Source organism: Muntiacus reevesi, chromosome 1 (genome assembly GCF_963930625.1).
Source record: "Muntiacus reevesi chromosome 1, mMunRee1.1, whole genome shotgun sequence".
Taxonomy (NCBI): domain Eukaryota; kingdom Metazoa; phylum Chordata; class Mammalia; order Artiodactyla; family Cervidae; genus Muntiacus; species Muntiacus reevesi.
Window position 1 is genome coordinate 33,940,630 of NC_089249.1, and position 21,152 is coordinate 33,961,781.

Here is a 21,152-nt window from a genome sequence, read left to right on the forward strand (position 1 = left end):
TGAACAGATATTTTTCTTCTGTTACATATTAATTATAACTTTTACCTTAAATTTGCATAGATCATGCATTCTAATCTTAACCACAAATGCATAGTCATATGTTAACAATGAGTACTCCCATTTTTTTTCCCCTTTGGTTTTGGCTTCATATAGTATAGAATGTGGAAATTGTCAGTGAAAAGACCAGGAACTCCTCAAAAATAACATCCCACCCAATTAATACCATGTTATTTAAAAACACATCAGCAGAAAAAGAAGTTTTTCTCCCCTAAATATGTGTTTCATGGTCCACTTTGACATCATTAATTAATGGTCCTGAGTTTGCTTCATTCATGGCTTTTGTTTCATTTTCTGATGCCTTAATATCTTTCCCTTGGTATTTTTTCTTCATAGCAGAAATCAATACAACAAATAAAATAAGGACTGGGAATTTTAAGCCTGTAGTCAAGCCAAAGAAAGTATGTCTGTGAAAAGAGAAAAAAGAATCCATGTATAAAACACTTTACATTGTTGCTCTCCAGTATGCAGAAGACCTTAAAAAATGATGCTTGAAATCTTATGTAGAAATACTGAAGTAGCGATTCCAATGACTCTTTTGATAGGAGCAGAAGAAACCTGTGATTATTTTTAAAGGAATGTTGACCCACAGAAGCCAAGGATGGTTCAAGATCTGCCCAAGTGCTATCCATAAAGTAAGGTGTGTTTGGAATGTTTAACTTTCTCAAAGACTGATTAGTTCATGTGTAACGAGAACAGATTATAAAGGAAATGAAGTGACTGTGAGATAATCAAACTAAATTCATTTAGATTGAACCAGGAGTCTATGTTTACCTTATAGGCTTATGGTCCACAATATCCTTGTAGTCTACTGAAAATTTTTTACAACCACCACATAAAATTACCTAGCATGCATGATCTATTTCTGTGATTTTCAACTGGTCAAACATTAGAATCACCTGAGGGGATTTTAAAACCCTCATTCCCCAGGCCATACCCCACAGACCAATTAAATAAAAATTGCTGAAGATGGGACACATAAATTAGTATTTTGAGGGGATTCCCTGGTGGTCCAGTGGTTGGGACTCTGTATTTTCACTGCTGAGGGTGTGGGTTCAATCCCTGTTTGAGGAGCTAAGATCCTGGCAAGCTGTGTGGTGTAGCCAGGAAAAAAAAAAAAAAAGAGTATTTTTAAAAGCCCCTCAGGTGATTATAATGAGCAAGAAAAATTGATGACTACTGACCTGGTAGGTTAGGAAGCTCTTGTCTCATAATGTTGTTAACTAAATGCTGACAAACTTTATGCAAAAGATACTTTGAACAGTTACTAGGTTTAAATGAAGGTGAATAGAATCAATTTTATAACTTTGAGCTATTTATAAAGTTTATTAAATGGTGGCTGTAATTATTAATACTGTTACTACACTGAAAATGATATCTCATTCTTTAGGAATAACAGAGTCAAAGGAAAAAAAATAATGAAGTATATTTATGACAACTTACCCATATAATGAGGAATTATATATCCTGCAAGCCCCTTGCTTCCCATGGTTGTTGATGGACCACTTCATACAAGCTCTATCAATCAGAGCCCCAAAATATATAGGAGCTGGAATTCCTCCTGTAACATCAGATGAGACAATATCAATGGAGGAGAATGTTTCAAACGAAACAGTGACATTCCATATTGATACATTTTGGATTCTGTAGAAGTTGAAAATTTTGGAGGACTCATCCATTGATTTGGTTTAACTCTACTTAAGAATCAAGATTCGAAACATGTATATTATCTATAGTGAAACAGATCACCAGCCCAGGTGGGATGCATGAGACAAGTGCTCGGGCCTGGTGCTCTGGGAGGACCCAGAGGAGTCGGGTGGAGAGGGAGGTGGGAGGGGGGATCGGGATGGGGAATACGTGTAACTCTATGGCTGATTCATGTCAATGTATGACAAAACCCACTGAAATGTTGTGAAGTAATTAGCCTCCAATTAATAAAAAAAAATAAATTAAAAAAAAAAAGAATCAAGATTACTGGGACTTTCCTGGTGTTCCAGTGGTTAGGACTTCGCCTTCCAATGCAAGGTGTGAGGGTTTGATTCCTAACCAGGGAGCTAAGATTTCACATGCATTGTGGTCAAAAACTAAAGCATAAAGTAGGAGAGATATTGTAACAAATTCAATAAAGACTTACAAAAAAGTATAGTTATTTTTTTTTAAAAAGATTCAAAATTATTAGGAATCTCCAAAGCTCAAATCACATACAATAGCAAAGACATCTTTCATCTACCTTTACCATGCCAACACACATAGGGAAAAAATGAGATTACATGTCTTTACACTATTCTTCTTATAATACCAATTAACTTAAGCCTGGTTGGCAAAAAGCAGAAAACTGTCAGTAAAACACAGAGGTTATGTTGGTCATATGTAAATTTTTTCTTAGGCAAGGACAGCTGAAATAGAAGGAGTAGAGATATAACTTCACAGGGAAAGCAAAAAACTCTGCTCAAATGCAAAGACAGAAGCTGCAAAGACAGAAGATTTTCAACTCGATTTTTAAGCAAAATTTAAGGTGAATGCCAGGTTTCACTGGTGGATCAGTGGTAAAGAATGCACCTGCCAATGCAGGAGATGCAGTTTCAATTCCTGGGTCTATAAGATCTCCCGGAGAAGGACATGGCAACCCACTCCAGTATTCTTGCCTGGGAAACCCCATGGACAGAGAAGCCTGGCAGGCTACAGTCCATGCGATCACAAAAGGGTTGGATGTGACTTAGCAACTAAACAGCAAACAACAACAAGGCTCCTGGTTGTACTTCTTTCTTGCCTCAGGGCTCCACTCCCATCATCTTGGAGTCATTGGAGCCCACAATCACGCATTTTCCCCTCTATTAATTGTGTTCATTTTTAATACCTCTTGAAGCAGCCTGGGCTGTCCAAATTACAGACTCTGGTGCTGAATTTGTTTTCTGTTAATGTTCTGATCATAATGATGTCGAGGTCTTCAGTGGTCTGTTGCCTAACCGAGTTTTCACTTGTAGTGTATGGTCTTGCAGTTTTCGAGGCTTTTCAGGAACACTTTTGTTGTTTTATAGCGAAGTGCCCACTGCTCTTGTTGCTATTTCTATATGTCACTAGTCATATCTGACTCTTTTGCAACCCCGTGGACTGTAGCCTGCCAGGCTCCTCTGTCCCATGGGATTTCCCAGGCAAGAATACTCGAGTGGGTTGCCATTTCCTTCTCCAGGGGATCTTTCCAACCCAAGGACTGAATCCATGTCTCCTGCTTGGCAGGCAGATTCTTTACCACAGAGCCACCTGTGAAGTCCATCTACCCTTACTGCTATTTTAATAAACTCTGAGATTGACTCCTAGATCTAAGCAGTGGTAATGTGACCAAAAGTTTAGAGATATGCTGAATTTCAACTTCTGTATTGTTACATAAAAATGATAGTGATTCATAGTTCACACTTTTGGAAATTCCATTTACTTATGAAGTGAAGTGAAGTGAATGTCATTCAGTTGTGTCTGACTCTTTGTGACCCCATGGACTATAGAGTCAATGGAATTTTCCAGGCCAGGATACTGAAGTGGGGAGTCTTTCCCTTCTCCAGGGGATCTTCCCAACCCAGGGATTGAACCCAGATCCCCTGCATTGCAGGTGGATTCTTTATCAACTGAGCCACAAGGGAAGCACATTTACTTATAGTCAGTCTCAATTTGAGACTTCTAATGAGAAAACTCAGAATGTCAAGGAACTGGTGTCTGAGACAAAGATACCTGATGAAAATTGGTACTGAGAAACCAGGATTAGGAATTCTCAGGTTTTCACAAATCAAAGCCACCCTTTGTAAAATGAAAAATCAATTCAATTCAGTCACTCAGTCATGTCCGATTCTTTGTGATCCTATAGACTGCTGCACGCCAGGCCTCCCTGTTCATCACCAACTCCCAGAGTTTACTCAAACTAATGACCATTGAGTTGGTGATACCATCCAATCATCTCATCCTCTGTCATCCCCTCCTCCTCCTGCCTTCAATCTTTCCCAGCATCAGGGTCTTTTCCAATGAGGCAATTCTTCGCATCAGGTGGCCAAAGTATTGGAATTTCAGCTTCAACATCAGTCCTTCCAATGAATGTCCAGGACTGATTTCCTTTAGGATGGGCTGGTTGGATCTCCTTGCAGTCCAGGGGACTCTCAAGTGGCTTCTCCAGCACCACAGTTCAAAAGCATCAGTTCTTCGGCACTCAGCTTTCTTTATAGTCCAACTCTCACATCCATACATGACTACTGGAAAAACCATAGCCTTGACTAGATGGAAGTTTGTTGGCAAATTAATGTCTCTGCTTTTAAACATGCTGTCTAGGTTGGTCATAACTTTTCTTCCAAGGAGCAAGTGTCTTTTAATTTCATGGCTGCAGTCACCATCTGCAGTGATTTTGGAGCCCCCCAAAGTAAAGTCTGTCACTGTTTCCACTGTTTCCTCATCTATTTGCCATGAAATGATGGGACCAGATGCCATGATTAGTTTTCTGAATGTTGAGTTTTAAGCCAACTTTTCCACTCTCTTCTTTGATTTTCATCAAAAGGCTCTTTAGTTCTTCTTCACTTTCTGCCATAAGGATGGTGTCATCTGCATATCTGAGGTTATTGATATTTCTCCCTGCAGTCTTGATTCCAGCCTGTGGTTCATCTAGCCCAGCGTTTCTCATGATGTACTCCGCATATAAGTTAAATAAGCAGGGTGACAGTGTACAGCCTTGATGTACTCCATTCCTTATTCAGAACCAGCCTATTGTTTCACGTTGCTTCCTGACCTGCATACAGATTTTTCAAAAGGCAGGTAATGTGGTCTGGTATTCCCATCTCTTTAAGAAATATATATGCCAACAATTTATTTTTCCAATTTAATAAAGTCACAGAATATTTCATGGTCTGATGTACTCCCTAGAGTTGTTTTGCAGATATCATAACTGGGATATCATTCTGCTCCAAAAGGGAAAAGCAGAATCTTCAGAGTTGGTTTTGGGACATGAGTCTGCCTTCTCTCCAGAATGCTGGCTTTTTTGATTAAAGCAACTTTTCTTTCTATCAACACTTGCCTCTGGAGTTTTGACTGGAGTATTGACTTTTTAGCAGGCAGCAGCCAAACCTGAGTTCAGTTAACACCCATTCCCTTTTGCATTTTAAATTTCTAATAAAGTTTAGCAGCTTCTGCTTTACAGAACTAGTCAGTGGGACTGTGAAAGTCTGCATTTGTTTTTTGGCATGATCTGTGGGCCTTTGGAGCTGTTTTGAACATTAAGTCCCTCAGTGCATAAGGACAACCCTCCACTCTGTATATGGGAAGAAATATCCCTACATCTTAAGTTAAAAATCTTTGGAGGCCACTGATTCCTGTTTTAGAAAGAATATAATACAAGTGCAATGATGCCTTATTCTTACAGATTGATTTTACATAGAACTGACAATCAAATTTTCTTTTAGGTCATTTAGTTCTCCTTTATCTCATTATTTTTCATTTACCACAAAGATACAAATAATTTTTACTTATACCTTTAAAAAACTTTCTTACAATTAGAAATCAATTACATTTAGTCTTTGACATGAAAAATTGTATCTGGAATTTAGCATCTACATATTTATCATACCTAGTGTTCGAATAGTTAGTGAATGGAAACCCATGGCAAGTGATTTCAGTTCAGGTTCAACATTTCTGAAATAAGATAAAGGTAAAGAAACATTAAACATCCATACAATACCAAACTGAGTTAATATTAAAGCATTTTTCAGTGTTATTCTTTATGACTGAATGAAAACCCTCAAGTGAAGCATTGACATTATATTTTCAGTTGTTTTAGAAGGCAAACATCTGAATGACATTAATAGTTATTATTCCTTTACTTATTCAATGTGTTACAAGTTCAAGACAGTTTTACAAACATTTTCATGCTTTATCTTTAGGAAATCCTGAGATAGTGGTTGAAATAGAATTTATGATATCTATGAAGACAATAATTTCATGTAATCTATTTAGTTGACATAGGCCAAATGAGAAAGCAAATATGTTTATGTAGGTTTTTAGACTGAGTAGAATTCTTTTTTGTACCTTCTTTCTATCATTGCTGTTAACAGAAAAGTTAACTAATATGTTTCATAAACAACAAAATATAACCAGGAAGATCAAAAAAGTTATCTATATTCTAGTGTCTAGTGTATTTAAATGTCATTTTAAAGGTAGTACATATTTATCCTTTCTTAAAAATTAACTCAGTCTTGCATTTAGGAAGTTCTTTCCACAATTCCATTTTTCTATGTTTAGTTAGCTAATGACATGACCATCTCTGATACAGTGAGGGACTAAGGCTCAAAAATTCTGTTTTTACCGAAATATTGATTTAACTGATACAAAGGCTTATTTTTTCTTGGTTTGAATGACTATATTTATTCAGAGATAAACTTCGTCATTCAACAAACCTTTGCCAAGTTCCTCCTACGAGATTCTATGCTAGTCTTTGTTCTTGATAATAAAGAGATAAATCATAGTTTCATAGTGACTAGATGCCTTTGCTTTTGTTATTCTTTAGTCATTAAACAATGTGTCTGACACTTTGCAGCTCCATTGACTGTAGCCCACCAGGCTTCTCTGAGTGAGATTTCCCAGGCAAGAATACTGGAGTGGGTTACCATTTCCTTCACCAGTGGATTTTCCAGACCCAGGGATTGAACCCATATCTCCTGCATTGGCAGGTGGGTTCTTTACCACTGAGCCACCAGTGAAGTCCAACTAGATGCCTTTGGTAAGTCATTTAGCCTCGCTTAGCCGTAGTTTCCTTATTTTCTTAGTAGACTTATCTTGTATGTTTTGAGGATCCAACATAGTGAGCTAGCCCTCCAATCCTCCATTTTCTTTACACAAAATTGTCAGTTAAGTCTTTTAGGAGTGCTACTGTTGAGTGAGATTCTCAAAAGTATCCAAGAAAGCTTATAAAAATAGACAATATAAAAATTAAATTAAGCATAGCAAAACAAAAATTAAACACAGCAGAGTTATTTATTAAAAGAGAAAATAAATTGAAAGGGGTTTTTGTCTGCTTTTTCAAAAGACAGGGATACTTCCAACTAGCTGAACTGAGGACTCACAACAATGTACTTGAGGGCAGTGAAGTCATGCTAGCATGCAGAGGATGTCAGGCTATTCAAGGAGGTGGTTTCTTCCCTGAGGACATAGTCATGAGGGAACCAACTGTGACAGTTAACTAGTGGATTTAGCTGTCTCTCATGAATATCAGAATTTTTAAAAAGGGCTTTTGGAAAGAGAGAGAATGCAGTTTGGGCTGAGCTCTCTGTAACAAGTGCCTGAAGAGTTACTTTTCATTGCTGTTGATTTCCTAAAGGGTGTTTTGGCATGCATGCCGGATACAATAGAGGCAAAATTGAGATATTTGTTATCAACTTGTATTTTTACCCAAGGAGTGGGATAGTGGGCAGGAGAATTGAGGGAACTTGGAGATTGAGATAGTACCTTCCTGCAAGGGGGCTTGAAATCTTAGACAGCTCAGTGGAAATGATAGATTTATGTGTTACAGTCACACACACACACACACACACACACACACACACACACACACACATGATCACAGACACTCCTACATTCACATGCACACACACTCACAGACCCCCATGCTCACACTTACATGCATGATCTCATGCATACACACATCATTATCATGTAAAATATTGTTCACTGCAGTGTGAGTCCTACATCAATCTGTATGGGAACAGGTACTTTAGGTATTTTATTCACAATGAATTATTCTTCACCAAATGTGGTTTAAATATTTGCCTAATCAATGAAGAAAGGAATCAATTCTGCTCATACGTGTTTCTTTTCTCTATGAGGGTATTGGAGAGACTAGGTCAAAAGCCATTCTTTTGGCTAGGATTAAAAACTTTGGAATATCATAGACTGTTTATATTAGTTTGTCTGTTTGGTTCCCAAATATTTTAAGAAGAAATGAATAGGTGATTCACTCTGAGAGGCATCTTAAAATGAAAATTAGAAGTTCTTTTAGAATCACAACAGGATTCTTCCACATTGAGGCAGTTGTCAATCAGTCTCTGTCTTAAAATTCTTATTAAGAGAAGAAATTTTGTAGTGGTGATCAAATTTTGTAGAGTTTGTAGTGGAAGAATCCAAGGCAAAATTATTAATAATTATGGCAGTGAAGTATCACAGTAATTCTAAGAAAATACACTCAGAAAATTTAAATGTTACAAAATCTGAATTTGGTTTCCAAATATATTATGGAAAATATGTACATTATTAGGTATGTTTATAGGCTAATATACATAAAACCCCTTTTAAAAAGATGTACTCACTTAAAAATCAGCATGATAGTTGAGGTGCTTCCCAGTGCAGCAGAAAAAAAGATAAGTATTTGCACTACTGTGTAAATATAAAATTTTTTCTTACAGTCATCACTTTTCGGACATTCACCCAACTTCATCGAGTTATTTTTGCTCTGGAAACCATTTTCTTCCACACAACTACAGTTATGAAACACCTAAAAAATAGTATTTGAAATATTATAGAATATATTTGCAAAATATGACTGGGCTATAAATATATTCCATTATATTTAAAGACATCTCACTCATTTAAGTTAAAATATTTACAGTTTTAAAGAAAACATTCTAACAATGTGAAGTATTGAAAGGCATAATAGTTTTCTGGATTCCTTTCTAGATAAAAAAATATTTTATTAACTTTTCAGTCATCCCTAAATTAAAAATTAGGAAACAGTAGAAAAAAGTAATGTCTAGAACTCTGTAAATAATTTTCTCATTAATATGAAATTTTAGAATATTTCTCTACTACTCACTTTTATTTTCTATAGCATGCTTACATACTCTCTTTAAAAATTTCTATGATGTGGGATGATCCCTGGTTAGGAACTGTCTAGGGAATCCAGAAAACATAGTAGTTTTGAAGGGGCCAAACCCAGGACTAAGTCCACCCACCAGAATGGAGCAGAATCCCAGGCAAAAGGAACCAGGCAGAGATGCTAGAATTATGCTTTGGCCAGCAAACACACCATTCGATTGCATAATGACAGATTCTAGGATAAATAATGCCATTACCCAAGAGGTTCAGCACAGCAAAATACCCTAAAAGTGAGGGTTCAGCAGGAGAAAATTTAAGAGCAAATGCTTTTAGAGACTTACTTTAGCAGGCAATTTATGTAGCTAGATGGCTTTAATGAATTCTTTTCTGAGTCTAAACTAAATCAATGTTTAAGGGAAGTTTGAACCTGTTAATGCCAAAGACAAAATACTGAGGGAGGAACTGAGGAAGAATTTGAATTGATACTTATTTGATCGAGTTTTACCCTTTTACTAAGTATAGTATGGAGAAGCTCTTTATATAGCAAGCCTATTGGTCAATAAAACCAAACTTAGGTACAAAGAACATTATTTTGAGTGATTAAGAAGGGATGATGTATTATTAAGGATTTGGTAAAAGAACTCCCCAGCGGTCCCCAAATGATAAAATCATTGCTAGTTTTAAGATATTTCCACAGTAGACAGAGCTCTCTTTAGGATTCTAACATCATGTCGCTTCCAATCCTTCATTCATGGACATGGTGGAACAAGATATTAAAAGGGGACCTCTTAGTGAAAGGCACTATAGCCATAAATATGAGATGTGGTTTTTTAAGTATAGTCTTTGGGGAATTTTTGTGCAAATTTATGTTTCAACTTCAAAGAATCTAGGTTTTTCAAAGTTCTTGGTGCCATTCATTAATGCAATTAGCATGACTATGAACAAGAAAAATGATGGGAAAAGTTTGAAAAGCAAAGATAGAAGGATGTGGTAGAGAGCAATGATCATATTGGATGATATTGCTAATACTGGTGATAGGAAAAGGGCCCAGGAAATGAGATATTCAGTGGATTGGAAGTGGAATGGATAACACCATGGGTGATGCCCAGCTGTTGGAAGTTACCTAGAGGATTGCGAAGAACTCATAATTTGTATGGAAGGGGATATTTTTAGTGAAGAAGGCAGTGACATTCCTACGGGAGATGTTAGCAATAGGTAAATAGAGTATTGTTACCTTGGATAGGAGAAGTGCCAGCTTTGGAAAAAAAAATCAAAATTAGAAGTAAAAAATTGGACAGTCAAGTGAGCAAGAAGCCTTAATCAATTTCTTGGGAAGTCAAAGGATATTGAGCTTAGAGATAAGCTCGCTAGAATCTCTATGCAAGACCACACATAAATGGCTGTTCATCTAGGTTGACAAGGGATTGGCTCAAGACTTCCACTTAGCATCTGAAGAGTAGGGTATCTCCAACCTAATGGAAATCATATCCTTTAGTCAAATGAAGTGCTTCCTAAAGATCTAAGTGTTCTTAAATTTCAAAAGGCCATAGTCTTATAAACGCAAGAAGAAAAAGTGGGAGTAACCTTCTGAGAATTCAAGCCACTTTGTTTACACATTACAGCCATCACAATGACAAGCAATAACAGGAATCTTCTTCTATCTCTTTACTGGGGACTTTAGTTGTAAAAACATTTGACATGTCATTATCAAAATGTAGTAAGTTATATCAAATCTGCAACTTTGATTAAGGAGAAGAAAGTAAAAACCAATACTCACAATAGACTTTTTGCTGCCACTTGAAGACGTACATCCTGCTAAACAAGGTGATATGTAAGTTATCCCATTGCTCCCACAGAGTGGCTCCCATTGAGTTGGATCACAATTGCAGTCTGAGTTGCAATAAGAAAGTGGTACATTTAGATGCGATGCCACTGGAGCATTTCTGGAAATATATGATAGACATGTGTCAGAGAGAGAAGAGAAGAAAAAGGGGAAGGAGGAAAAAAGATGAGGAGGAGAAAAAGAGAAGGAAAGGGAAAGGAAGAGAGAGGAAGAGGAGAGGAGGAATAATGGAAAGTGTTGTCTTTAAATCAGAGAAATTTTGCTTTTGCTTTCCCAAAATGACAAAGTTTATTTTTGGTGCTTATTTTTTACCTTTTATCACTACCCAGACACTATTTATTATGCAGAAAGAGTAAAACATAAAAAAGAGACCAAAGAGAGTAGGTCTTTATGAGGCTATTAAGAAATTACTAAAAAAATCACTTTATTTTTCTGAAAATAATTCTGTTCAGTAGGGTCATTGCATTAGGCTAAGGTTCTTCCCAGCTCACTGTGAAGTCTCATGAATCTGTGAATATTACTCAATTAGTTTGAATTTTAAAATCTATACAGAAGAAAATAATTCAACATGGACAAAGGAGAATACTTAAGAATCAATTTTTTAAAATCAAGAGCAATATAATCAATTGAGAGAGACTAGAAAAGCTTCATAAGGAGCTACAACAAATTTTATAATAATTTACTGTAAAACATAGTTGTGCTTATGAAATATAATCTTATGGCTATATTTATAAAACAAACTATTTGCACAATTAACTTTCTGACTACAGATTTTTTTGAAAAATTCTTGTTTTTGGTAAAAATCTTAATAAATTATCTTTGAATGAGAAAATAATTTTCACAAAGAAAGAAAGAGGTAGACTCAAAAATTCTGTAATCAATAATTTTACTAAAAGCATCTAATGTCTAATCCTGCTTGGAGACATATAACAGATGGGGAGTAATTTAGCGTAATGATTAATAACCTAGTCCAGACATTGCAATTAGACAGTCCTGTGTTCCCATTAGGTCTGCCACCTCCTAACAAAGTGACTTCACTTTCCAAAATCAGTTTTGCCATTTCTAAGTCATAAATCCTCATAGAAATTTGTTTTGGAAAAGTATTAGTTTAACTGTTCTCAAACTTTGTGTTCTCAGCAGTATTTTCACTCTTGAAAAGTATTGAGGATCCTAAAGGTTTTTTCTTCAAGTGAGTTCTATTTAGTGATATATATGTACATCACATATATATATACACTACTAGAGATTAACAGCAGTAAAAAATTAATACACGAGAATGCACAAGTGCACACATCTTTAGCCATCAGACTGATATTATTATCACATATCTTGTAGCCTTAGAAAATGTCACTATACAAGCACTGGAAAGTCCAGCACTCTGTAATATCCTAAACGGGAAAAGAATTCTGAAAAAAATAAATACACATGTATGTGTGTCTGAATCACTTTGCTATACACCTGAAACTAACACAACTAACTAATACGTGATTTTTAATCACCTATACTCCAATATAAGATAAAAATTAAAACAGAAAACATCACTAGATACTCATGAGAAAATGAAAAAAGCAAACGCTATCTTGTATTAGTATGAAAATAGTTTAGAATGTGTTGGCCTTCTGATAAAGTCTATAGGTTCTCAGACCACATTCTGAGAAAAGTGAAAGTGAAGCCTCTCAGTCATCTCTGACTCTTTGCAGCCCCATGGACTGTAGCCTACCAGGCTCCTCCATCCATGGGATTTTCCAGGCAAGAGTACTGGAGTGGGTTGCCATTTCCTTCTCCAGAGTATCTTCCCGACCCAGGGATCAAACCCAGCTCTCCCGCATTGTAAGCAGGACGGTTTACCGTCTGAGCCACCACCTCTGCACTGTCACACTTTAAAAATACACCCTAGTGACTAGCACTTCATAAGCGCTGCATATATACATTCTGTAAATAGCCATCACTAGATGATGAGTTTCATGAGGGCGCTGGTATATCCTGTAAATCTTCTTGACCTTTAAGGAGGCATTTAGTGCAATTTTACTGAATTAAAAGTCACACAGAAGTCTAGCTGCCTTCTTTGACTAGATAGTACTGTTACTGAACTGTTTTCAGGGAATTGACTTTAGGTTAAAACCTATATGCTTGTGATGTGTGAAGTAGCATCACTCTGGAGTCACTGAATGCTTTGAAACAAGTCAAGGTTTCTCCAGGTCTCAACTAGAAAAGGAAGAGGATATAAGAGGGTTGGGTTGTGTAATCTCCAGGATTCTCTCCAGGGTTCTAGGTACTCTGTATTTTGATTTACCAGAGTGAGTGAGAGGTGATAGGAATATTCAACAACAAAGCGGATGAGATAATTCAAGAATAAGTTGGCGAGCCTCCAAGAATGAGATGATGTTAAGTGAATGTGGGAAGGTTCAAATGGACACCTTTTAGGATCCAGAGTTTAAAAGCTCAAGCCAACAATAAGCAGTGCTAAGAACCATGGTTACTAAACTGTGATCCAGGGATCTTTACTTGTTACTTGATGTGAACTTTCCTAAACCAAAATTGTTGGTTATATTCAGGAGATGACAATAAATCTTCATAGGATCAGAAAGTACATTTGGTAGAGGCCAGAGGTTTGGGGTGGAGGGCATGGGGAGAGGCAATGGGGAATTAGTGTTTAATGGGGACAGAGCTTCAGTTTAGGAAGGTTAAAACTTCAGGAGATGGATTTTGGTGAGATTTGTACAGCAATAAGAATGTACTTAGTAGGCACTGAACTGTACAGTTAAATATGGTTAAAATAGTGTGTTTTACACCATGTGATGTTTACCACAATAAACAAACAAAGAAAGCTGCACAAAGAAGCGTGCCCTTGATTTGGGGTAGAGATCATAGTCCTGGTGGCTCAGATGGTAAAGAATCTACCTTCAAATCGGGAGACCCAGGTTTGATCCTTGGGTTGGGAAGATCCCTTGGAGAATGGAATGGCAACCCACTCCAGTATTCTTGCTTGGAAAATTCCATGGTCAGAGGAACCTGGTGGGCTAGAGTTCATGGGGTCACAAAGAGTTGGACACAGCTAACACTTCCACTTTTCACTGTAGTACTAGGTATACTGCACAATGTGTGATAATAATGAAAAGTAGAAGTTTTCTAGGCCTAATATGCTATTATATGTAAAGAATATCAATTCTAGTGCTAATAAAGATAATACCAGAAAACATAATAGGTGTACAGAAAAGGAGAAGTCAGCACAATGTAAGGGTTTTCTTATAAAGATAATTGTTAAACATCAAAGTTAACTGCAGATAAAGATTGGTCAGTCACTTTTGGAAAATGTCATTTATGTTTCTCTCATGTGTCAGCCAAGACCATAGTGGTTAGGAATAAGAGTTTTGGAGTCAAAATCTTAAGATTTGAGTCAGAATCATATAATCTGTGTCTCTCTCTAAGTTTTGCTCTTTTTATCTATAAAATAGTGACAAAAGTACCTATCATTCATTGTAAACACTCCATAAGTAATAACTATTATTATTACAGACTATATAGCTTTTCTTTTGTGTATCTATTTTTTAAAGAATTTTATTTTATATTGGAGTACAGTTGATTAACAATGACTTGTTATAATTTTTCTTTAAGGAGGGAAAAAAAGGATCTTAGGAAATGAATCTTTTGAGATCTGAAGAAATGTTTTAAGAATTTATAAATTGACATTCCTCTCAGCTTAAAGTTTAGTAAAAATTGGTATCTGTTTTGCTTTTCTTACATTCTCTCACATTAAATAGCTTACATATTGTTCAATTGATATATTGATATATACAAACCCATCATAGGTCAGGGTTAGTCCAGCAACTGATTTGTTTTCACAGATTAGTGCAAAGTTTAAGAGATGAAATAGGAAGGACATCAAATGGGCACAAAGTGCAAATTTGGCAATTCCAACCAAGGTAAACTTGAACTTTTTAACAATAAATCCTCCTGTAAACATTCCAGCTGCCAAAGATGGTATGGTTATGAATCCTAGAAGTAAGAGAAAAAAAATGTAATTATGTAATTATATAAATATGGTTATCCCAAATGTCTTCATGTGTGAAATGCTATCTATCAACCAAATTAATCCAATCTTATTACTTCTTAAACAGAAGACTGACAGTCTAGGATGGAGGTAGAGGACTAGTGTACCATGTGGAAGAGACAAAAATAATTTCTCCCTGCCAACACTAAAGGTTTAGCTTCCCAGTAGTAAAAGTCAGTGACTGAGAATATTTGTATATCTGAACATATTGTTTCTATAAGGTACTTTTTGTTCTCTCCCTGGAAAACTACAACAAAGTATCATCTTCCTGACTCTGAGACTTTTATCCTATCACCTAAATCCTATATATTTCTTTAAACGAGGACATATTTCTTTAAAATGAGGATTTCCTATCCTTAAAAACTTACTATAAAGTTTCTCAGTACTTTAGACTTGAATACTTAATTAATATCTCTTCTTTATTCATATAAACACACATATGTCCTGAGGTGATAAACAGGCCTATATGTGATATCACGGATAACTGATTCCCCTTGTAACTTTCATTTCATAGTCCTGCATGATTTGTTAAGGATGAAGATTCTCCTAACAAAAAAATTAGGCTGAGAACCTTATTAGGAGTTAAATTTATAGTTTTAAGTTCTCCAAAATTACTGCAGATGGTGATTGCAGCCATGAAATTAAAAGACACTTACTCCTTGGAAGGAAAGTTATAACCAACCTAGAGAGCATATTAAAAAGCAGAGACATTACTTTGCCAACAAAGGTCCATCTAGTCAAGGCTATGGTTTTTCCAGTAGTCATGCATGGATGTAAGAGTTGGACTATAAAGAAAGCTGAGCACAGAAGAACTGATGCTTTGAACTGTGGTGTTGCAGAAGACTCTTGAGAGTCCCTTGGACTGCAAGGAGATCCAACCAGCCCATCCTAAAGGAGATCAGTCCTGGGTGTTCATTGGAAGGACTGATGTTGAAGCTGAAACTCCAGTACTTTGGCTACCTCATGTGAAGAGCTGATTCATTGGAAAAGACCCTGATACTGGGAAAGATTGAGGGCAGGAGGAGAAGTGGACGACAGAGGATGAGATGGTTGGATGGCATCACCGACTCAATGGACATGAGTTTGGGTGAACTCCAGAAGTTGGTGATGGACAGTGAGGCCTGGCGTGCTGTGGTTCATGGGGTCGCAAAGAGTCGAACACGACTGAGCAACTGAACTGAACTGAAGTTCAATAAGAATATCATAAACAATTATTACTTTCTTGTTTACTTATGACCTGTTTATATACCTCTTTTTTTTTCATTTATTTTTATTAGTTGGAGGCTAATTACTTCACAACATTGGAAGTAATGTTGTGAAGTTGTGAACCCACAACATTGGGTTTTGTCATACATTGACATGAATCAGCCATGGAGTTACATGTATATATACCTCTTGATAAATATAACTTTAACTTATCAAATATTAAGTTTCTACAGAGAGCTGGGCTCTATACTGGGTATCTACTGCTCTTCAGAATCTTATATTGGTGGTGTTGCTCTGTTAGTCACTGAGTTGTGTCCTACTTTTACAGCCCCATGAACTGTAGCTCACCAGGCTCCTCTGGGATTTTCCAAGCAATAATATAGGAGTGGATTGCCATTTCCTTCTCCAGGGGACCTTCCTGATCCAGGGATTGAACCTGTGTCTTCTGCATTGGCAAGTAGATTCTTTACTGCTGAACCACCAGCAAAGACTACACTGTGGGTAGGGAAAGAGTAATATGAGGAAACCTTTGCTTCATAAACAAGCCTTCATGTATCATTGGAAATAGATACTGTAGCTCCCCACCCCTAAAAAAACTCTCTATAATATGATATTTTTGTTTTGAACTATGTAGATATCAACGATGTGTTTACATTGATTTTTCTTTTGGAAACAACAATGCCCTAGTTTTTATAAGTATTTGGGTCCTAATTCAAAGTTCATGAATGATGGGAGTATAATAGTCACATTATGAAAGGATTTGCCTCACGATCTCAGCACTAGATTGTAAGATCCAGTTATACAGATGTCATGGCTACATGTATATTCATGTTCACATGTCACTTTTCCTTCAGGAATTCATCTCCTCCAAAATTATTTGAAGGCTTCGCTGGTGGCTCAGTGGTAAAGCAACCACCTGCCAATGCAGGAGATAGAGGCTCATTCCCTGGCCCAGGAAAATTCCACATGCCATGGAACAACTATGCCCCTGGCCCACAACTACTGAGCCTATGCTCTAGAGCCCGGAGCCACAGCTACTGAGCCTGTGAGCTGCAGCTACTGAAGCCTGACCCCACAGAGCCTGCGCTCCACGACAAGAGAAGTCACCACGGTGAGAAGCCCACACACTGCAATGGAGGGTAGCCCCTGCTCACCACAACTAGAGAAAGTCCTTGCAACAATGACCCAGCACAGTCAATAAATAAAGGAATAATACCATAAAAATAACATGAGATACAACTTCAAAGGCAGAGCAATGGTAATATCACAAGATGGATGGACCTGATAAAATTTGAAAAAAAGCAAACTGTGTTTAATAAAACAGGAAATTGCCTTCACAACAAAATATCACTCGGAACTCCTTTCCTCGGGAGTTTGTCATTTATAAAGCAAACATAAACAGTGGGTCTCACCAAGCAAAATGCTCGTCTCAGATGCTGACTTGCCATACTGCTGCTCTACGTATTTGAACACGTAAGTAACAGAACCAATATGACTGCTGGCTTGTAGCAGTGTCAAAAATAATGTTAAAACATACAGGGGATTGGTAAGGATGCTTTTCAAGGACTGGAAGAAACCTATAAAAACACCAAAAGAAAGAAAATGTAATGCAGCTTGAAGATACATTAATATCTTAATCTGGTAAATATAATTTATATGACCTAAAATTCCATAAATTTATAGAACAGAAAGAGTACTCTGCAATTCTACTGTCAGCAGTTTTCCCAAAATATATTACTTCCATTCTTTCCATATGTACATTCGTATTTTTATGAATAAACTAAATAAAATGAAGTATTTATTTTGTTCATTTTATTCCCAAATGGGATCAAGCATACATGCTGTTTGTTATATCAGCTTGCTTATTCACTTCATACTTGGCTAATAGCCCTCTACCATACAACTGTATACATGTTAGTTCATTTATTCATTTATTTAACAAATGTTTGGGTTTTGATTTGGTACCAGGTAATATGTTAGGCACTGAAAGAACAAAAGCTAATGAAATTCTCTTTTTTATTAGGATTTAATAGTATAATGATTATGTTAATAACATAATCATTAAGTAGAAATTTACCTTAAAGATAGTATGAACCCAAAGCTCACAAAAATAGAATACTAAGGTTCAAAAATCATAAAGATTAATTTAGTACCAGGACTCAAAACTGTTTTTTTCTGGTATATAGTTTCTACCACAAAATACTGCTTCAATAATTCTGGCAGTATTAGCAATCACCTTTATTAAACAGATATTGTGTCTCAAATGACATTATGACAGCAGTAGGCAAAAACCCATGCCTACAGACAGGAGTGTTAACAAATCCATAATTTCTGTACCTAGCAAGAATTATGTGATTTCAGTCTATGATTACCAGGTTAACCAGCTGCAATGAAAGTTAAAGTGGAAAGAACCACTTAGAAAAACAGTGGGAAGTATCAAAGCTTAGCAAGACCGAACCAGATATCGTTCTTGAGAGATGGATGGTGTGGACTTTGAAAGATCTTGTTCTGTAGAACTCTAAAAGTTTCCATTAAACATGGTCAGAATCAAACCTTCTACCAATGGTAATTAAGAAATAGCTTCATCTGCTTATAATAATAGAAAAAAGATTAGGGCAAAGGACATAGAACAGGAAAGAAGATGTACAGAAATGTATAGCAGGAATAAATAGCATTTAAAAGTATTAGGTCAAAGTGCTAAACTTCGCTCTTTGGGATTCCCCAATCAGGAAGAACCATTGACTTATGAGGCATTCTATGTGAGTTGTGATATTTGATCAAAAGAAATAAGACATATAGGTTCACCAAATCATTGAATTTTTGAGGTGACTGAGAACCTGGACATCATTTGTACTTCTACATAATCATGATCCATTATGTAACCTCAATAACTGGATCAATAAACAACTCATGTGACATTAAGCTGATTATCTCAGAAAGAAATTGCTCCATTTTTGGTCGATTCTCCATGTTTACAAATTGTTTCTTTAATGAACTGAAAGCTTTATTTCTTTCTAATCAATTAGTCTTATTTCTGTTCAAATTAGATATATACTTTTTCTGACTAAAACTTCTTAGTTATTTCACCTATTCCTAGTAGCACATATGAAGGACCTCTTTGCTATCTTATATTGGTCACTATCTTGCAAACACAGTTGATAATATAGATGATGGTGTTGGAGAAGACTCTTGAGAGTGCCTTGGACTGCAAGGAGATCCAACCAGTCCATCCTAAAGGAGATCAGTCCTGGGTGTTCATTGGAAGGACTGATGCTGAAGCTGAAACTCCAATACTTTGGCCCCCTCATGCGAAGAGTTGACTCATAGGAAAGGACCCTGATGCTGGGAGGGATTGGGGGCAGGAGGATAAGGGGGCAACAGAGGATGAGATGGCTGGATGGCATCACTGAATCGATGGATACGTGTCTGAGTAAACTCCGGGAGTTTGTGATGGACAGGGAAGCCTGGTGTGCTGCGATTCATGGGGTCGAAAAGAGTCGGACACAACTGAGCAACTGAACTGAACAATTGTTCTAATTTTGTATTTTCATTATCCTCTCCATTCTTTTTGGGCTTACAGTCAACCATGTTCATTACAGGTTTAAATAATCAACTACTTTTAATGGATTTAATTTGCTGCAGTATGAAAATAGTATAAATTGGATGAAAATTCAATGGGATGTTATTTTTAGTGTGCATATTAATTTCAGAAACCTCCTCAGTGGTGTGCTGGTAAATGTTAACAACTGATTCTTGGGAGCACAGTGCCTGATTTGGGTATTTTCCCAATTTTGGTGATAAGTTGTGGTAACTTCTCCTATTTGGCCAATTTCAAGTTACCAATGTAGTTGAAAAATTAAATCTCTCATGAGCCCATACAAGTAACACCACTACTTTCAGATTTAGAGCGGTGGAGAGGGGAAAGTAACAATAAAAGGAGAAGGTGGAAGAACTGATGGGAGGGAGAACTTGGGCTACACCAGCAGTCTCTAATGTCACTTCAGCCTTTAACTTGAAAGGTTGCCAGGGGTTCAGGTGTTGCCTCTGCTTTGACCCTCATTGCTCCACCATTGCTGTGTGATCTGAAAACTGCACTGTTAACATCTCATTGTTTTAACCATCTTGCTCTGACTGCTGCTGGATCAATCATAGATTAGCGCTCCTAAATTGTTCTCTATTAGTCTTCGGCGGCTTATATTGGAAAGGAAAGTCACTATCCTCTACTGTGGGGGATTCTTATTCATAAGACTGACTCCAGTACTCTTTATTACTACTCTTGTTTCTACTTCATTTTTGAATATTTAGGTAAGCAATTTTTTCTATATAAGTGCCAAGAAGGCAATCTTACTCTGATTATCTAGAAAGAAACTTGATCTGATTTCCTTCTGCATACTCCATGTCTCCACCTAAGTATAATTAAGTTGCCCAGTTTATAGGCACTCAGAATTTTTTATATAGGCACTACATGGCTGTTGTCTATGTACTTCTTGTTACAACCTCACTGTATGGTAAATACTTGAAAAACAGAGGCAATATTCTATTATCAGGGCATAATATGATTCCTGGTACCATTTGTGAAGTGAAAGAAAGGAAGAAAGGGAGGGAATAAAGAAGGAAAGGAGGAAAGAGAGAGAAAGGAAGGAAGCGAGAGAGAAAGCAAGAAAGAAAAAGAGAGAGAGTCCTTTTAACTCATAATTTGTACTATGTAATTGGAAATGACTATATACTCTTTGGTTTACTAATAGCTGATAGTTTTTTTAACCTTTAACTGGTTTCTCCCTGCTAAAGGCCACAGCCTAATCCTCTTCTCTACAGAGCTGATATGTGTTCAGACAATATTATGAAGTTTAGTAGAAATCTTAGAAGAATAATCCAACCAAATTTAGTACAGAACACTCACTGAGATGATTTGAGTATGACATTATTTTGGAATATTCACCTCTCTCTTTCACTGGGATTAAGCAACTCCAAACTGACTATAAGTGTGAAATACTTACCAGTTACAATCTCAGTAACATTTTTGCCCAGTCTTGGTCAAACTAGCCATTTGACTCTTTTCTTCATTTTGCATAGGGCAAAGATATTGAGGATGCTGAAGCTTTTTTTCTTATTTGGTTTATCCAAAGTTTTGGGCAAGAAAAGAATGGTATGGAAGAAATAATG

General features: G+C 36.5%; 1 protein-coding gene across 1 annotated transcript in view; it reads right to left on the bottom strand.

Annotated features, from left to right (window-relative positions):
• Positions 1–268: 268 nt before the first annotated feature.
• Positions 269–21,152, bottom strand: part of LOC136165995 (solute carrier organic anion transporter family member 1B1-like) — a 58,104-nt gene continuing 37,220 nt past the window's right edge. The window contains 11 exon segments of the mRNA XM_065932066.1: positions 269–464; positions 1,501–1,618; positions 5,654–5,718; positions 8,385–8,569; positions 10,667–10,832; positions 14,533–14,728; positions 17,402–17,566; positions 20,987–21,008; positions 21,010–21,063; positions 21,065–21,095; positions 21,097–21,122. Of these exon segments, the coding sequence (XP_065788138.1) occupies positions 269–464; positions 1,501–1,618; positions 5,654–5,718; positions 8,385–8,569; positions 10,667–10,832; positions 14,533–14,728; positions 17,402–17,566; positions 20,987–21,008; positions 21,010–21,063; positions 21,065–21,095; positions 21,097–21,122 (1,224 nt within the window).